Raw genomic sequence first — 19,747 nt, 5'->3', positions numbered from 1 at the left:
ACACTGAAGGGCCTCCTGGCCAACTCCAACTCCTAACTTATATTCTCTGTTTAAGGTGGGGTAGTTTTTCATTGATGTTGTCAAAGTTATATTTTTTCCTCTTTACAGATGCAATTAAATTAGCAATCAAATTGGCAACCTCCCTAATCCCTTCTGTCTACACAATGTCCATTTACTTCCACTTTCCTCTCACTCATGTGCCTATCTAAATGTCTCCAAGTCTCAAATGTTTCTGCTTCTACCACCACCCCAGGCACTCACCACTCTCTGTGGAGGAGAAAAAAAACTTGTCCCCTCTCATCTCCTTTGCAAATACCCTCTCTCATCTTAAATGCATGTCCTCTGGTGTTAGACATTTCAACCCTGGGAAACAGATACTGGCTGGCCACTCTACCTATGCCTCTCATGATCTTATAAACTTTATCAGATCTCACCTTGGCCTTTCTTTCTCCTTGCAAATAAGGAAGTCTGCTTTCTTATTAAAGTTTACAAACTACTCTCTGATTTAGAAGTTTTCTCTTCATTTCTTTCCAGTCCTAGCTGTTGACTATAAAATTAATATTACATGGTTTATGTGTTGTTGGAGTCTTTCATAAAGGGCAGAGAGAGTGAGATGATTCAACTAAACAGGTGATGTTTACTCAGTAATAACAGTTGACCACAGACACAAAAGATAATCTTCTAAGACACAGAAATACTTACTTTTGGAGCTGAATTTATTTTCTTTTCTTGTTTTACCCGCTTTCTTCAAGCAGTTGTCGCAAACAAAGCTGTTAAAGGAAATTTACATGAATCTTTGTATGACATTCAAGGCATCTTACAGTTAAATTAAATATTAATGAAAAGACAAAGGCTAAGCATTAGTCAGTTTTATGTGCTCCAGTCCCAACTTCATTTTCTGCATGGGAGAGGCCTGAGGGGTTAGGAGATTTGATGTTTTAGCTGCTGCGTTTGGGTGCGTGACCTTTTAGTTTTGTGCGAGGGAGGAGTTGAGGGGGGTTTGGGGTTTGCGAATTGTTTCTTTTTCTTTTCCATGTGGGAAGGGGGTCCTTTCTCTCATCGACCAGCATGGTTTTTCTGTATTTCATGGCTACCTGGAGAAGATGAATCTCAGAGCTGTAATCTGCGTACATAGTTCAATAATAAGATTCAACCCTTGAACCTTTTCTATAGATCTTAAGTTTTCTAAATCTAGGAGGACAATTACTTTAAATTTCTGTAAGACAATCTGTGGTAACAGAGTAACTCCAGAAGAATTTAAAAGTGACTCATTTAGACCATAATATATAGGAGCAGAAGTAGGCCATTCGGACCATTGTGTCTGTTCTGCCATTCAATCATAGGTTGATCCAATTCTTCCAGTCATCCCCACTCCCCTGCTTTCACCCCATACCCTTTGATGGCCTGGCTAATCAAGAACCTTAAATACAGTTGGCCTCCACAGCTGCTCGTGGCAACAAATTCCACAGTTTTACCACCCTCTGACTAAAGTAATTTCTCCGCATCTCAGTTCAAAAAGGACATACTTTAATCCTGAAGTCGTGCCTTCTTGTCCTAGAATCCCCTACAATGTGAAATAACTTTGCCATATCTAATCTGTTCAAGCCTTTTAACATTCGGAATGTTTCTATGAGATTCCCCCTCATTCTCCTAAACTCCAGGGAATACAGCCCAAGAGCTGCCAGGTGTTCCTCATACAGTAACCCTTTCACTCCTGGAATCATTCTCTGAACCCTCTCCAATGTCAGTATATCCTTTCTAAAATAAGGAGCCCAAAACTGCACACAATACTCCAAGTGTGATCTCACGAGTGCCTTATTATAGAGCCCCAACATCACATCCCTGCTCTTATATTCTATACCTCTCGAAATGAATGCCAATATTGCATTAGCCATCTTCACAATTGACTCAACCTGGAGGTTAACCTTTAGGGTATCTTGCACAAGGACTCCCAGGTTCTTCCACCAAAGCGCAGGATCATACACTTTCCAACATTGTATTTCATTTGCTACTTCTTTATCCATTCTCCTAAACTATCTTGGTCTCTCTGTTTCCTCAACACTACCCGCTCCTCCACCTATCTTTGTATCATCGGCAAATTTACCCACAAATCCATTAATACCGTAGTCCAAGTCATTGACATACATCGTAAAAGACAGCGGTCTCAACAACGACCCCTGTGGAACTCCACTGGTAACCGGCAGCCAGCCAGAGTAGGATCCCTTTATTCCCACTCTCTGTTTTCTGCCGATCAGCCAATGCTCCACCCATGCTAGTAACTTCCCTGTAATTCCATGGGCTCTTATCTTGCTAAGCAGCCTCGTGCAGCACCTTGTCAAAGGCCTTCTGAAAATCCAAGTACACTATGTCTAGACCTTCTGAAAATCCAAGTACACTATGTCTACTGAATCTCCTTTGTAATCCTGCTTGTAATTTCCTCAAAGAATTGCAATAGGTTTGCCAGACATGATTTTCCTTTCAGGAAACCACGCTGGCTTTGACCTAGCTTGTCATGTGCCTCCAGATACTCCGTAATCTCATCCCTAACTATCGATTCCAACAACTTCCCAACCACTGATGTCAGGCTAACAGGTCTATAGTTTCCTTTCTGATGCCTCCCACCCCTCTTAAATAGCGGAGTAACATTTGCAATTTTCCAGTCATCCTGTACAATGCCAGAATCTATCGATTCTTGAAAGATCATTGTTTATGCCTCCACAATCTCTCCAGCTACTTCCTTCAGAAGCCGAGGGTGCATTCCATCAGGTCCAGGAGATTTATCCTTCAGACCATTAAGCTTCCTGAGTACCTTATCAGTCATAATTTTCCTGCACAAACTTTACTTCCCTGACTCTCTTGAATGTCCGGTATACTGAAGACGTCTTCACCGTGAAGACTGATGCAAAATATGCATTCAATTCCTCTGCCATCTCTGCATCTCTCATTACAATATCTCCAGCGTCATTTTGTATTGGTCCTATATCTACCCTTAACTCTCTTTTACCCTTTATATGCTTAAAAAAGCTTTTAGTATCTTCTTTGATATTAGTTGTAGCTTCCTCTCATAATTCATCTTTTCTTTCCGAATGACCTTCTTAGTTTCCTTCTGCAAGTTTTTAAAAGCTTCCCAATCCTCTATCTTCCCACTAGTTTTGGCTTTCTCTCTTTTGCTTTTACTTTGGTTCTAACTTCACTTGTCAGCCACGGTAGTGTCCTTCTTCCCTTTGAAAATTTCTTCTTATTTGGAATACATCTGTCTTGCACTTCCCACTTCCCTCATTTTTTGCAGAAACTCCAGCCGTTGCTGCTCTACTGTCTTTCCTGCAAATGTCCCTTTCCAGTCAACTTTGGCCAGTCCCCCTCTCATGCCATTGTAGTTTCCTTTATTCCACTGAAATACTGACACATTGGGAGTTATCTACAGGCCCCCAAACAGTAGTCTGGATGTAGGGTGTAAGTTGAATCAAGAGTTAAAATTGGCATGTCGCAAAGGTAATGCTACTGTTGTTATGGGGGATTTCAACATGCAGGTAGACTGGAGGAATCAGGTTGGTACTGGACCCCAAGAAAGGGAGTTTGTGGAGTCCCTCCGAGATGGATTCTTAGAACAGCTTGTACTGGAGCCTACCAGAGAGAACGCAATTCTAGATTTAGTGTTGTGCAATGAACCGGATTTGATCAGTGACCTCGAGGTAAAGGAGCCATTAGGAGGTAGTGACCATAATATGATAAGTTTTAATCTACAATTTGAGAGGGAGAAGGGAAACTCGGAAGTGTCAGTATTACAGTTGAACAAAGGGAACTATGGTGCTATGAGGGAGGAGCTGGGATGACAGTGGAACAGCAATGGCAAGTGTTTCTGGGAATAATACAGAAGGTGCAGGATCAGTTCATTCCAAAGAGGAAGAAAGATCCTAAGGGGAGTAAGGGGAGGCCGTGGCTGACGAGGGAAGTAATGGACAGTATGAAAATAAAAGAGAAGAAGTATAACATAGCAAAAACAAGTGGGAAGCCGGAGGATTGGGAAACTTAAAAGACAATACGCGGAGAAAAAATGAGGTACCAAGGTAAACTAGCCAAGAATATAAAAGAGGATAGTAAAAGCTTCTTTAGGTATGTGAAAAGGTAAAAAATACTTAAGACCAAAATTGGGCCCTTGAAGACAGAAACAGGTGAATTTATTATGGGGAATAAGGAAATGGCAGACGAGTTGAACAGGTACTTTGGATCTGTCTTCACCAGGGAAAGACACAAACAATCTCCCAGATATAATAGTGGCCAAAGGACCTAGGGTAATGGATGAACTGAAGGAAATTTATATTAGGCAGGAAATGGTGTTGGATAGACTGTTGGGTCTGAAGGCTGATAAGTCCCCGGGACCTGATGGTCTGCATCCCAGGGTACTTAAGGAGGTGGCTTTAGAAATCGTGGACGCATTGGTAATCATTTTCCAATGTTCTATAGATTCAGGATCAGTTCCTGTGGATTGGAGGGTGGCTGATGTTGTCCCTCTCTTCAAGAAGGGAGGAAGAGAGAAAACAGGGAATTATAGACCGGTTAGCCTGACGTTGGTGGTGGGAAAGATGCTGGAGTCAATTATAAAAGATGAAATTACGACACATCTGGATAACAGTAACAGGATCGGTCCGAGTCAGCAAGGATTTATGAAGGGGAAATCGTGCTTGACTAATCTTCTGGAATTTTTTGAGGATGCAGCTATGAAAATGGACAAGTGAGAGCCAGTGGATGTAGTGTACCTGGACTTTCAGAAAGCCTTTGATAAAGTCCCACATAGGAGGTTAGTGGGCAAATTTAGGGCACATGGTATTGGGGGCAGAGTACTGACATGGATTGAAAATTGGCTGGCTGACAGAAAATAAAGAGTAGTGATTAATGGGTCCCTTTCGGAATGGCTGGTGGTAACCAGTGGGGTACCGCAGGGTTCAGTGCTGGGACCGCAGCTGTTTACAATATATATTAATGATTTAGATGGGGGAATTAAAAGTAACATTAGCAAATTTGCCGATGACACAAAGCTGGGTGACAGTGTGAAATGTGAGGAGGATGTTATGAGAATGCAGGGTGACTTGGACAGGCTGGGTGAGTGGGCAGATGCAGTTTAATGTGGATAAATGTTAGGTTATCCACTTTGGTGGTAAGAACAGGAAGGCAGATTATTATCTAAATGGAGTCAAGTTAGGAAAAGGGGAAGTACAACGAGATCTAGGTGTTCTTGTACATCAGTCACTGAAAGCAAGCATGCAAGTACAGCAGGCTATGAAGAAAGCTGATGGCATGCTGGCCTTCATAACAAGGGGAATTGAGTATAAGAGCAAAGAGGTCCTTCTGCAGCTGTACAGGGCCCTGGTGAGACCACACCTGGAGTACTGTGTGCAGTTTTGGTCTCCAGATTTGAGGAAGGACATTCTTGTTATTGAGGGAGTGCAGCGTAGGTTCACAAGGTTAATTCCTGGGATGGCAGGACTGTCATATGTTGAAAGATTGGAGCGACTGGGCTTGTATACTGTGGAATTTAGAAGGCTGAGAGAGGATCTTATTGAAACATATAAGATTATTAAGGGATTGGGCACGCTGGAGGCAGGAAGCATGTTCCCGCTGATGGGTGAGTCCAGAACCAGATGCCACAGTTTAAGAATAAGGGGTAGGCCATTTAGAACGGACTTGAGGAAAAACTTTTTCACCCAGAGAGTGGTGGATATATGGAATGCTCTGCCCCAGAAGGCTGTGGAGGCCAAGTCTCTGGATGCTTTCAAGAAAGAGATGGATAGAGCTCTTAAAGATAGCGGAATCAAAGGTTATGGAGATAAGGCAGGAACTGGATACTGATAGTGGATGATCAGCCATGAACACAGTGAATGGTGGTGCTGGCTCGAAGGGCTGAATGGCTTACTTCTGCACCTATTGTCTATTTGATTTTTTCCCTCTCAAATTCCAATGTGAACTCAATCATAATGTGATCACTGTTCCTTAAGGGTTCCTTAAGCTCTCTAATCACCTCCGGATCATTGCACAACACCCAATCCAGCACAACTGATCCCCAAGTGGGCTCAACAACAAGCTGTTCTAAAAAGCCACCCCTTAGACACTCTACAAATTCTCTCTCGAGGTCCAGTACTGACCTGGGTTTCCCAATCTACTTTCATGTTAACATCCCCAATGATTATCATGACATTGCCTTTCTGACATGCCTTTTCTACCTCCTGCTGTAATTAGTAATCCACATCCCGGCTGCTGTTTGGCGGCCTGTATACAACTGCCATTAAGGTCCTTTTACCCTTGCCATTTCTTAACTCAACCCGTAGAGACTCTACACTTTCCAATCCTATGTCATCCCTTTCTAATGATTTAATATTATTTCTTAAGCACAGAGCCACACCACCCCCTCTGCCTACTAACCTATCTTTCTGATATACCGTATGTCCTTGGATGTTCAGCTCCCAATGGCAGCCATCCTTTAGCCAAGTTTCAGAGATGGCCACAATGTCTTATTTGCCAATCTGTAGCTGAATTTCAAGATTGTCCATTTTATTCTTTATGCTGCATGCATTCAAATACAACACTTTCAGTTCAGACAACAGGAATTCTGCAGATGCTGGAAATTCAAGTAACACACATCAAAGTTGCTGGTGAACGCAGCAGGCCAGGCAGCATCTGTAGGAAGAGGTGCAGAAGGGTCTTGGCCTGAAACGTCGACTGCACCTCTTCCTACAGATGCTGCCTGGCCTGCTGCGTTCACCAGCAACTTTGATGTGTGTTACTTTCAGTTCAGTATTTGTTGCTTTCTGTTTTAACTGCACCATACCTCTATTGCCCTGTATAAATCATCCCACTGGCTGTGATTATGCCTCATCTCCTGCCTGTCCTTTCTATCATCTCTGTTGCATGCTATCTTTGATTTATCTCTGTTTTCCCCTTCCTCACCCCTGTCACTCCAGTTCCCATCCCCCTGCCAAATCAGTTTAAACCCTCTGCCTGCTGGGATACTGGCCCCCTTTGGGTTCAGGTGTAACCCGTTCTTTCTGTACGGGTTGTACCTTCCCCAGAAGAGGCCCCAGTGATCCAGGAATCTGAATCCCTGCCCCCTATACCAGTCTCTCAGCCACACATTAACACGCCTGATCATGCTATTCTTCCACTTGTTAGCACGTGGCACAGGCAGCAATCCTGAGATTGCTACCCTAGAGGTCCTGCCTTTCAGCTTCCTACCTAACTCCGTGAATTCTTTCGTCAGGACCTCCTCCCTTTTTCTATCTATGTCATACTCTCTTGAAAGACAAGAGAATATAAACTGAATGAAAGGTTAGGTGTAAATCTGAAGATGGTCTCTCTGGGCTTTAAAACAAGATCAGAGCTCCAGTATTATGGCTGTTGAACCAGCAATGCATCAGATGAGCCGATACCAGAGGCGACCGCGCAAATGTACAAATTTCATTAGAAAACTGAGGAAGCAACAAAGCAGACATAAAAAATAGATCAAACCAGCCTTGAAATATTTTGAACATTTCTAGTCAGAGATTTAGTTACGACTCTGCAGTAATTAAAGCCAGGAAAACAGGGGACCAATAAAAAGGGTTATAAAATTCATTGTCACAATCTAAAACAATCAAACGGTGTTAGAAAGTGACAGGAGGAGGAGGGAAACAAATCTGAATAATTGAGGTTTTTTTTTACAATGACTGACCTGGATTACAGGAAGGAAGTTGTAAATTCTCCAAAGGAGGCATGACAAATGACTGCAGTATGAGTATGTATTAAAGACAAAAATTTGAACTTGGCTGGATTAAGGGAACATGGGTATAGTTATAATAGAGTAAATAGGGAGGATCATGGCTGTACACTAGGTCAACCCCAGTGTTTGACTGTGAGATGCAATGATGTACTTTGTAGTCAGCAATTCTTCCTGGAATATTTAAAACTCTCAGAATTCCAGTGATGTAGAAACCAATTTACAGGTGTGAGCCGTTAAGAGTTTTTAAGATAGGTGTATAAAATGATGAGAGGCATTGATCATGTGGATAGACAGAGGCTATTTCCCAGGGCTGAAATGGCTAACACGAGAGGGCACAGTTTTAAGGTGCTTGGAAGTAGCTACAGAGGAGATGTCAGGGTTAAGTTTTTTTACGCAGAGAGTGGTGAGTACGTGGAATGGGCTGCCGGTGACAGTGGTGGAGGCGGATACGATAGGGTCTTTTAAGAGACTCCTGGATAGGTACATGGAGCTTAGAAAAATAGAGGGCTATGGGGAACCCTAAGTAATTTCTAAAGTTAGTACATGTTTGGCACAGCATTGTGGACCAAAGGGTCTGCATTGCACTATAGGCTTTTTCTAGATCTTCTCTGTAGCATGCCAGTGGAGAAACAACAATGCTAATACAATGTTGTGTTGCCATCCAACTGAGTTGAACAGCACTCTCTCCAGGAGCCTGGTGACAGTCTAGGAGCAGGAGTTCCACAGCCAGCAGTTCTGATTGAGAACATGTAGGGTCCGTTCCAACAGGGAGCACGCCAAGATGTGCAGAGTTAAAATGAAAACTACCCAGATAGAAATAAGGATTTCCTGAACTCAGGGAAGGAACAGTCTAGTTAAAAACAACATATACATGACACCCAATGGGACAAGTAGAATACCAGAATTGCTGCCTTGCTAGAAACAAGAACACAAGAAAACAGGAGCAGGAATAGGCTACCAGACCCGTCAAGCTTACCACATCACTCTACATTACCATGACTGATCCACACTGGCCTTAGTTCCTCTATCCTGCCAACACCCCATTGTGCTCAATTCCTTAATTCTTTTTCAAACATTTATCTACTGCCACCTTAAGTATAGAGAACAGTACGGGACAGTACAGATCCTTTGGCCCATGATGTTGTGCTGACCTTTTAACCTACACTTGCCTCCCGCACAGCCCTCCATTTTTGCTATCATCATTGTGCCTATCTAAGACATTTTAAAATGTCCTCAATGTATTTGCTTCTACCATCACTCTGGCCACATGTTTCCATGCACTCACCACACTCTTTAAAAAAACCTACCTCCGACATTCCCCCCTACACTTTCCTCCAATCACCTTAAAATTATGCCCCCTTGTATTAGCCATTCCTGCCCTGGGAAAAGGTCTCTGGCTCCACTCGACCTATGCCTCTTATCATCGTGCGCATCTCTATCAGGTCTCCTCTCATTCCTCCTTCACTACAAAGTGGTGCAATGGGCATCAGTGCCAGACTCGGGAGCGAAGGCTCCCGAGTTTGAATCCAAGTCCGGCCACCCTCCGAGCACGCTTTCCATCTGTGCCGGGTTGAGCATCAAGCTAGCCACTTGGCCTTGTAAAAAACAAGGGTCGAGTCAGGAACGTTCATATCGTGACCCAGTTAACCTGAAAGGAGACCAATCCTGACACCACGCGTCAGACAAGAATGGCTGACTGTCTGGTGCGACACGCTAAAAAAAAACTACAAAGAGAAAAGCCCTAGGTCACTCAACCTTTCCTCATAAGACACACTCTTTAATCCAGGCAGCATCCTGGTAAATCTTCTCTGCACCCTCTCTAAAGCTTTCACATCCTTAAGTATCTAATATCTAATGATCTAGCCTTCATAACCCCCTTGGATAGAGAATCCGGAGATTAATCAAGCTCTGCAAGAAAATAACTTGCACTCAGTTCCATTCAAAATGATAATTCTCTTGCTTTGTAACTGCATCCCCTCATGTGCAGGGCTACCCACCTTTCTTTATGCCATGGACCAATATCATTACGCAAAGGGTTGGAAACCACTGCTCTAGTGATAACATCTCCACATCTACCCTAGCATGCCTTCTCAGGATCTTGTACAGTTGAATAAAGTCACCCTTCATTGTTCTAAATTCTAAGAATAGTGACAAAACCTGTTTAACCTGTCATCCCAGGAATTGGTCAGGTGAGTCTCTTTTGGAAGGTCTCCAATGCAAATATATATCCCTTCTTAGGTAAGATGATCAAAACTATATAGAGAAGAACTAAGTACATCTTTACAGACTTCAAAAATCATTCAGTAAAACAGATAGCAGTATATGTTAGGAGTTGTGGATTGAAGGTTGAAGGTACGTGCTATGAGTTACGGATTGCACTAGCATCCAGTGTTCATTGCAGGAACAGCTAGAAAGTAAGGGATGGGTATTTTATAAAATTGATATCAAATATGCACAATATAAACGTCATGAGGAAACCCCTTAACCCAAAAGATCATTTAAAAACATACAACCGGCCATCTAAACAATACCTACCCTGAAGGCCAGATAGTTTCATTATGGAGAACACAGATCTGATGCATCTTGCGGCCACATTCTTTACATTCAACAAATCTAAAATAAGGAAATAAAGCTTCAGATGCCAATTGAGCAATACATTGTTATTTTCCCACATTGTTAATTCAAGCAGATAATTTTACCAAATAACTAATGCAACTTTAGAGTAATATAAACCCATAGCAAATTCTGCAAAAGGCCTGGAATGAAATGAGTGATCAGACTTAAAACAATGGGGACCAGGATTTTATCTTCTAGCCAAACCTGCCGTTAAATTGTTGTGCACTAACTGTAAAGTATGTACTTAAATTAACACAATTCACTAATATACACAAAATGCAGGCAGGATCAATGGAAGAGAATGAACAATGACATTTCGGGTCAAGACCTGGTGAGTTCCTCCAGTATTTTTCGTATGTTACTCTAGTTTTCCAGCATCTGCAGAATCTCTTGTCATAGTCATACTTTACTGATCCTGGGGAAATTGGTTGTGATTGTGATTGTGACTTTCCAAAAAGTGCTCATTTCTGCAATCAGATCATTTAAAATGGGTAACAGGCTCTTCCAGCCAAAGAGCCGGCACCACCCGATTACACCCCTATGACTCATTAAGCTACTAACCTGTATGTCTTTGAAACGTGGGAGGAAACTGGAGCACAGAGAGGAAACCCAAGTGGTCACAGGGAGAATGTACAAACTCCTTACAGACAGTGGTGGAAATGAACCCGAGTCACTGGGTCTGTTATAGCATTACAATAACCACTACGCTACTGTGCCACCCTTTTTAAATAGAAGAGTGATGGCTGAGGATCCATCCCACCATACAATGGGATCACGGTTTTAACTGCACTGCCCCCATATCCCACATCATTCTGAACATCTCAGTGAGGTCACCAGCCCTTCTTCTAAACTCTAGAAGATACAGAAGGGTCTGTAATAAAAGTGTCTCAGCATTGGTTAAATAATAATTACAAAGGACTGGGGAAAATGATAAAACCAGAACACTTACGGCTCAGGATCCAATGTGTCATTTTTCTTTTTTTCAAACTGATCTTTTGAAATCGTTCTGAAGAAAACATTGACAAAGATTTAAGTAAGTTGTATTTACCTACATTTTAGCACAAAGATTACATACTTTATTTAGCATATTATCATCCGCTCCCCACTTGTAGGCAATAGTCAATTTTGTTCGTGGCAATAAACTAGCACACAATCTATATGTCTGAGGCTTGCATGCAGGCCTTCATAAACATTCAGCATGAGTTTCCTGATGAGAATTTGAGACACTTCCCCTTTAAGTTGTTACTTCCCCCACCTGTTTTATGTCATGGACCCCTACCATTAACCAAGGGGTCTGTGGAACCCAGGTAGGGGACCCCGCCTTATAGGAAAGTGACTAATTTACTTTTTAGGAAATACACACAGAGAATGTTGGAAGTATTGAGTAAGTGAGGCAGCTTCTGTGGACCGTGGGTCGGAATTAACCTTCTGAGTCAATGAACTTTCAACAATACCAGGCAAAGCTTAAAAATAAGAACAGTTTTAAAGATGCAGAGACAGGGCAAGTGTGGAGAGAATAAAGGGACTATCCCAGATAGGATGAAGACCAAGAGAAACTGTGTGACAGTAAATGAGGTTTTGTTTTATTGCAACTGAAAATAAATAGTAATAAGCCACATGACCCCTTGGGCTTTCTCTGTCTTTCAATAAAATATTAGCTGGTCTATTATATCAGCGTGATTTTCTTGTATCAACCCCTTGATTCTCTTAATAGCATTCCTTAATACTGAAACCATTCTTGGGAAAACGCAACGATTCAGTCCTCCTGAGTAGAGAGTTGCAAAGATTCACTTCTTGGGCAAAGAAATTTCTTGCCCCTCACCCACCCTGTCAAACCCCATTACAATTTCATATCATTCAATGAGATTCGTTCTTCTGGTTGAAGGAAATTAATGAGGACAGAGGAGATATTACAGATGTTGAATCTGCGAGAAGTGAAATATCAAAATAAGGCAGAAGGCTGGAAATACCTTTCTGTACAACTGGCCAGTTCTGATGCCAACTGGAAAGTCTGATAAAGGGTCTGGGCTTGAGACATCGACTCTTTATTCCTTTCCATAGATACTGCCTGACCTGCTGAGGTCCTTCAGCATTTTGTGTGTGTAACTGGTTAAGTGTACTTGTTGAATTTAACACTGTTCTAGGTGGCTCTCAAGTGCTCAGTTGGAAGATGCTATTCCTTCAGTTGACGTTCAACTTTGTTGAAACAGAGCAAGAGGAAAAGACAGAGGGCTCATTGCTACATTTGACAAAGGATCTTCAACCTGAGCCACCAAACCGAGGAGTTCTGAAACTGATTAACACATCCAGAGCCTGGCACGGGCACAACAGGCTGAACTGTGTTGATATGTGACTTGCTGCATGAATCCTCTTTGAGCCAGATTGTGATAACAGCTGAGATGTCACAAAGAAACACAATGTTTTAGGAAGAGCTTCTTCCCCTCCACCATCAGGTTTGTGAATGGTTCATGAACAGCAATTTTTGCTCTCTTTTTGCACTATATTTATTTCTTTTGTAATTTATAGTATATTTTATGTATTGCGCAGTACTGCTGCCACAGAATGGCAAATTTCATGACATATGTCAATAATAATAAATTCTGATTCTGATCCAACTTATAGAGTGCTTAAGGAAGTAGCCCAAGAAATAGTGGATGCATTAGTGATAATTTTTCAAAACTCTTTAGATTCTGGACTAGTTCCTGAGGATTGGAGGGTGGCTAATGTAACCCCACTTCTTAAAAAAGGAGGGAGAGAGAAACCGAGGAATTATAGACCGGTTAGCCTGACATTGGTGGTAGGGAAACTGCTAGAGTCAGTTATCAAAGATGTGATAACAGCACATTTGGAAAGCGTGAAATCATCGGACAAAGTCAGCATGGATTTGTGAAAGGAAAATCATGTCTGACGAATCTCATAGAATTTTTTGAGGATGTAACTAGTAGAGTGGATAGGGGAGAACCAGTGGATGCGGTATATTTGGATTTTCAAAAGGCTTTTGACAAGGTCCCACAAAGGAGGTTAGTGTGCAAACTAAAGCACACGGTATTGGGGGTAAGGTATTGATGTGGATAGAGAATTGGTTGGCAGAGACGAGTGGGGTACTGCAAGGCTCAGTGCTGGGACCCCAGTTGTTTACAATATATATTAATGACTTGGATGAGGGAATTAAATTCAGCATCTCCAAGTTTGCGGATGACACGAAGCTGGGTGGCAGTGTTAGCAGTGAGGAGGATGCTAAGAGGATGCAGGGTGACTTGGATAGGTTAGGTGAGTGGGTAAATTCATGGCAGATGCAATTTAATGTGGATAAATGTGAGGTTATCCACTTTGGTGGCAAAAACAGGAAAACAGATTATTATCTGAATGGTGGCCGATTAGGAAAAGGGGAGGTGCAACGAGACCTGGGTGTCATTATACACCAATCATTGAAAGTGGGCATGCAGGTACAGCAGGCGGTGAAAAAGGCGAATGGTATGCTGGCATTTATAGCAAGAGGATTCGAGTACAGGAGCAGGGAGGTACTAATGCAGTTGTACAAGGCCTTGGTGAGACCACACCTGGAGTACTGTGTGCAGATTTGGTCCCCTTATCTAAGGAAAGACATCCTTGCCATAGAGGGAGTACAAAGAAGGTTCACCAGATTGATTCCTGGGATGGCAGGACTTTCATATGATGAAAGACTGGATGAACTAGGCTTATACTCGTTGAAATTTAGAAGATTGAGGGGGGATCTTATTGAAACGTATAAAATCCTAAAGGGATTGGACAGGATAGATGCAGGAAGATTGTTCCCGATGTTGGGGAAGTCCAGAACGAGGGGTCACAGTTTGAGGATAAAGGGGAAGCCTTTTAGGACCGAGATGAGGAAAAACTTCTTCACACAGAGAGTGGTGAATCTGTGGAACTCTCTGCCACAGGAAACAGTTGAGGCCAGTTCATTGGCTATATTTAAGAGGGAGTTAGATATGGCCCTTGTGGCTAAAGGGATCGGGGGTATGGGGGGAAGGCTGGTACAGGGTTCTGAGTTGGATGATCAGCCATGATCATACTGAATGGTGGTGCAGGTTTGAAGGGCCAAATGGCCTACTCCTGCACCTATTTTCTATGTTTCTATGTTTTTATTGTATTGATCTAGAAATTAACAGATTTAGTTTGTGGGGTTAACTGTCATGTTAGTCTTAACAGTTTGTATCAAAGTCACCAAAACGGAAAATATTCTGTTTCCTGAAAAGCACTGGTGGCAAATCAATGCCTATGCCCTGGTGACTGGAGGGCTTTGCTGTCCAGAGTTAAGCTTTTGGCAGTAGCATTGATGGGTTATACGACAGGCGGAAAGTGTAACTTGAAGAGATTCCTGAATCACTGATGGCTAAAGGATCCAGAGATGAGCCCAAAGTCAAAGTAAATTTATTATCAATGTATACAGTATGTTACCAAATACTACTCTGAGACTCATTTTATCTAGACATTTACAGTAAATAAAGAAACATAATTAATTGAAAAACTAAACAAAGAGTAAACAATATGCATAAGACAAAAAATACTGCGAGTATCAACTGTAAAGAGTCCTTGAAAGAGAGCCTGTAGGTTGTACAATCAGATCAGAGTTGAGGTGAGTGAAGTTATCTATGCTGGTTCAGGAGCCTGATGGTTGTAGGGTAACAACTGTTCCTGAATCTGGTGGTATGGGACCTCCTGCCCACTGTGAGTAGCAAGAGGAGGACATGGTCTGGATGATGGGGGTCCCTGCTGATGGATGCTGTTTTCTTGTGCTCCACGTTAATGTGCTCAGGGGTGGGGAGGCCTCTGCCTGTGATGGACTGAGCTGTGTCCACTTCCTGAGCATTGGTGCTTCAGGTTGTGATGCAAGTAGTTAAAACATTCCCCATTGTGCATCTGTAGAAGTTTGTCAAAGTTTTTGGTGACCTTCATTTTATTCAGGGTTGCAATTAAATTATATATAATCATTTCTTTTTTATTTATATATTTTAGTAATATTTCATCAAAATGGTCAACTCTTATTTTAGAAAGGATGGGCTGAAGTTGGAGCAGGATCAAAGGAGGTTCTTAAAAATGATTCCAGAATTGAATGGCTTGTCATATGAAGAGTGTCTGATGGCTCTGGGTCTGTATTCACTAGAATTCAGGGGTGACCTCATTGAAACCCATTGGATGGTGAAAGGCCTTGATAGAGTGGATGTGGAGAGGATGTTTCCTATGGTGGGAGAGTCTAAGACGAGGATATAGCCTCAGAATAGAGGGGCGTCCTTTTAGAACAGATGAGAAGGGATTTCTTTAGCCAGAGAGTAGTAAATCTGTGGAATTCTTTGCCATTGGCAGCTGTGGAGGCCAAGTCTTTATGCATATTTAAAGAAGAGGTTGATATACCCTTGACTGGTCAGGGCACAAAGGGATTCGGGGAGAAGACAGGAGATTGGGGCTGAGAGGAAAATTGGATCAGCCGCGATGAAATGGCAGAGCAGATTTGATGGGCCAAATGGCCCAATTCTACTTCTACCTCCTATGGTCTAAACCTTATCATGGCCATTCAGAAACTCCCGTGACTTCCTGTTTTTGTTTTCCCACTTGTGACCCCTATGAAATCTGGCATGGCCCCTGGGGGGCCATATGGCGCACGTAGAGAATCACTGGGTTATCCTATATATATAAAATTATGTAGAAAACTCGGTCTCGGCCCTAAACATCGTGAGTTTATTCCACTTCATAGATGCTGCCTGACCTACTGAGGTCTTGCAGCATTTTGCGTGTGTTAATATGGAAATATTTAGAGTCAAGTGAAGTAAATCATGACAGTATAGGACAGGAAAACATAAATCAAAGCTGGTGAGGAAGTCATTCCGACAAAAATTGGTGAATAACTGTAATGGATACGTTGGAGCAAAAACCATGGGTAATTTAAGACACAGTTGGAGGAGAGGAAGCATCAGGGGAATAAGATAATTCGTCTCAAGTTGAGCACTGAACAAATATAGATTAATCATAAACAACTTTGATGCATTTACCAATCCCTATGTAAAATTTTTAAGTCAAAGAAAACCTTTCAGCTATTAAAGAGCTACTCCGAAAGACTCAAAACAGTTCCTAGTATTAAACCCCCTCCCCTTGGTTCACCTATCACCTTGTACTTCTTTACTCTATTTCTCATCCTTTTTCCAGTCCTGATGAAGGGTCTTTGCACAAATTGTCGATTGTTTACTCTTTTCCATAGATGCTGTCTGGCCTGCTGAGTTCCTCCAGCATTTTGTACTCCTCCACCCACCTCTCCTCCATCTAGCAGAACTGGTCCTCAGTCTCAATAATTTCTTCTTCGGCTCCTCCCACTTCCTCCGACTCAAAGGTGTAGCCATGGGCACTCACGTGGGTCCTAGCTACGCCTCGCCTGCCTTTTTGCTGGCTGCATGGAACAGTCTACGTTCTGAACCTACACTGGTATTGTCCCAACTGTTCCCACACTGGTATTGCTCCCCAACTCTTCCCACACTGGTATTGTCCCCCAACTCTTCCCACACTGGTATTGTCCCCCAACTCTTCCCACACTGGTATTGTCCCCCAACTCTTCCCACACTGGTATTGCTCCCCAATTCTTCCCACACTGGTATTGTCCCCCAACTCTTCCCACACTGGTATTGCTCCCCAACTCTTCCCACACTGGTATTGTCCCCCAACTCTTCCCACACTGGTATTGTCCCCCAACTCTTCCCACACTGCTGCTTCCTGCACCCAATCGCAGCTCGCTGACTTCACCAATTTTGCCTCCAACTTCCACCCTGCCATCAAATTGATTTGGTCCGTTTCCAACACCTCCCTCCCCCTTCTCACTCTCTCTGTCTCCATGTCTGGAGACAGTCTATCTACTGGTATCTTTTATAAACCCACTGATTCTCACAGCTACCTGGACTATACCTCTTTCCGCTCTGTCACTTGTAAAAATGCCATCTCCTTCTCTCAGTTCCTCCATCTTCGCTGCAGCTGCTCTCAGGATGAGGTTTTTCATTTCAGAACTAACGAGATGTCCTCCTTCTTCACAGAAAGGGGCTTCCCTTCCTCCACCATCAAAGCTGCCCTCAGCCACATCTCTTCCATTTCGTACACATCTGCACTCACCCCATTAAGAATAGGGTTTCTCTTGTCCCCACCAGCCTCTGCATCCAGCAAATAATTCTCGGTACCCTCCGCCATCTCCAACAGGATCCCACCACCAAGCACATCTTCCCCACCCCTCCACTTTCTGCTTTCTGCAGGGATCGCTCCACATGCGACTCATTTGCTCACTGTTATCCCTCCTGGTATTTATTCTTGCAAGCGGAACAAGTGCTACACCTGCCCCTACACCTCCTCCCTCACTATCGTTCAGAGCCCCAAATAGTCCTTCCCAGTGAGGTGACACTTCACCTGTGAATCTGCTGGGGTAACCTGTTACATCTGGTGCTCCTGGTGTGGCCTCCTGTATATTGGTGAGACCAAACGTAGACTGGGAGACTGCTTTGCTGAGCACCTAGTCTCCATTCACCAGAAAAAACAAGATCTCCCCATAGCCACCCATTTCAATACTACTTCCCATTCTGACATGTGAGTCCATCACCTCCTCTACTGCTGTGAAGAGGCCACACTCAGGCTGAAGGAGCAACACCTTATATTCCACCTGGGTAGACTACAACCTGATAGTATGAACATCGATTTCTCAATCTTCTGGTAACAGGCCCCCACCTTCACCATTTCCATTTCCCTCACTCTCCTTATCTCCTTACTTGCCCATCAGCTTCCTCTGGTGACCCTCCTCATCCCCTTCCTTCCATGGTCTTCTGCCTTCTTCTCCAGTCCTTTATCTCTTTCACCAATCAACGTCCCAGCTTTTTACTTCACCCACTCCTCCTCCTCTCCCGGTTTCACCTATCACCTATGACCTTGTGCTTCTTCCTGCCCTCGTCTCACCTACTTACTCTGACTTCCCATTTTTACCAGCCCTGAAGTGTCTCAGCACGAAATGTCAACTAATTATTCTTTTCCATAGATGCTGCCTGGCTCTGCTGAGTTTCTCCGGTATTCTGTGTGTGTCCCTGTATTAAAGGCCTAAAAGAACCACCACTTCTCTCTTCTTTTTTTGTTCATTATGTGCTGTGCTGTATGATGTAGGAAATCCTGGTCTTTCCAATGACCCATTATCAACACTCTTCAAAGACTGTCTGCCTGGCGTCAGTGGTCGCATAACCGGGACTTGTACTATGCACCATCTGCTCCCATGGCTTCGTGAGGCAGGTGCTAGATCTTGCCCAAGGGTGTCCTACAGGCTAATGGAGGGAAGCAGCCCCCTACTCCTTCTTTGTTAGTGACATTACCTCCACTCGTATCTCTCTTCCATTATGACCCGAAAACAATAATCAGGACACACTTCTCCGGCAAAAGAGAATCACAATGGAAAGTACTAAACTCTCCACTAGAACCTGTCTCTGTTGTCTTGCACGATTTGATTAGATTGTTTGTGCAGGTATAGATTCGGTAATGGGTATCAGGAACTTCAGTTCAATAGTGACACTATTTGAATGATTAACGTTATACAAGTTGTATTTCAGGAACAAACAGCAGCTTTCCAGTAAATGAACATTGTCCCAAGTTACCAGAAAGATCCTAATGATCAAAATGGTCTGATTTCAATTATTCATTTGTTTGGAAATATCTTGCTTCATACAGATGTAAGTTAGTGAGATTATTGCCTCATACCCAACCATATTCGGCAAGAATCACCGTTACTTCTCAATGGTGAATTTTTCAATGTAAAGGTTCCCACCAATATCATCTTTAATTAATCTCAGCTTATTGTGCTAAAAGTACTCCAGTCCTGCACAGCAGTGGGTATTTGGGAAAACAAGTTGCCAGTTAGGACTTATTCGGGAGGAGATTAAAGGATACAGTTGGTCATGGCAGGAAACAAGTGAAGGTGATACTTACGTTTGCGGCTGGGCAGGGTCGTCACCCAGAGTGACACTTTCGCCTTGGATCTCGTTGAAGCACTTCTCACAGAAGTGATACCTGTCAGCAAGAAGGCCATATTTGGGTGAACTGTTCGTCCACACAACACAGCCAGACCAGCAACGGAGCCACCAATCAGAGAAGAGGGCAGATCACCACGGCCAGAGGTTTGGTTGGTTGATTGATGAGATTACGGGTCAATTGTTTTACCAGGGTTGGGTCAGGTCAATGTGGACAATGGGGAGGGGAGGGTTAAGAAAAAGGGGGAGGAACAAAACAGCACATACAAAGTAAGACGGAACACCAAGACAACACAGAGCAGAAAGCCAAGGCAAAGCATAGATTAGCATTTGGTCTCATTGGATAGGTTAAAAAGCAATACACTAAATA

At 43.0% G+C, this 19,747-nt stretch overlaps 1 protein-coding gene across 1 annotated transcript in view; it reads right to left on the bottom strand.

Moving 5' to 3' along the window:
- crebbpa (CREB binding protein a) overlaps positions 1 to 19,747 on the bottom strand; it is a 163,091-nt gene that overhangs the window by 23,622 nt on the left and 119,722 nt on the right. Inside the window, exons 20-23 of the mRNA XM_063059452.1 lie at positions 19,337 to 19,417; positions 11,316 to 11,372; positions 10,286 to 10,363; positions 703 to 770 (exon numbers count right to left, since the gene is read on the bottom strand). Of these exons, the coding sequence (XP_062915522.1) occupies positions 703 to 770; positions 10,286 to 10,363; positions 11,316 to 11,372; positions 19,337 to 19,417 (284 nt within the window). The remainder of the gene's footprint in view (positions 1 to 702; positions 771 to 10,285; positions 10,364 to 11,315; positions 11,373 to 19,336; positions 19,418 to 19,747) is intronic.

The sequence above is a fragment of the Mobula hypostoma genome, chromosome 9, assembly GCF_963921235.1.
Source record: "Mobula hypostoma chromosome 9, sMobHyp1.1, whole genome shotgun sequence".
NCBI lineage: Eukaryota > Metazoa > Chordata > Chondrichthyes > Myliobatiformes > Myliobatidae > Mobula > Mobula hypostoma.
The sequence above is the reverse complement of the archived record's forward strand: the minus strand, read 5'-3'. Positions and strand labels throughout refer to the sequence as shown.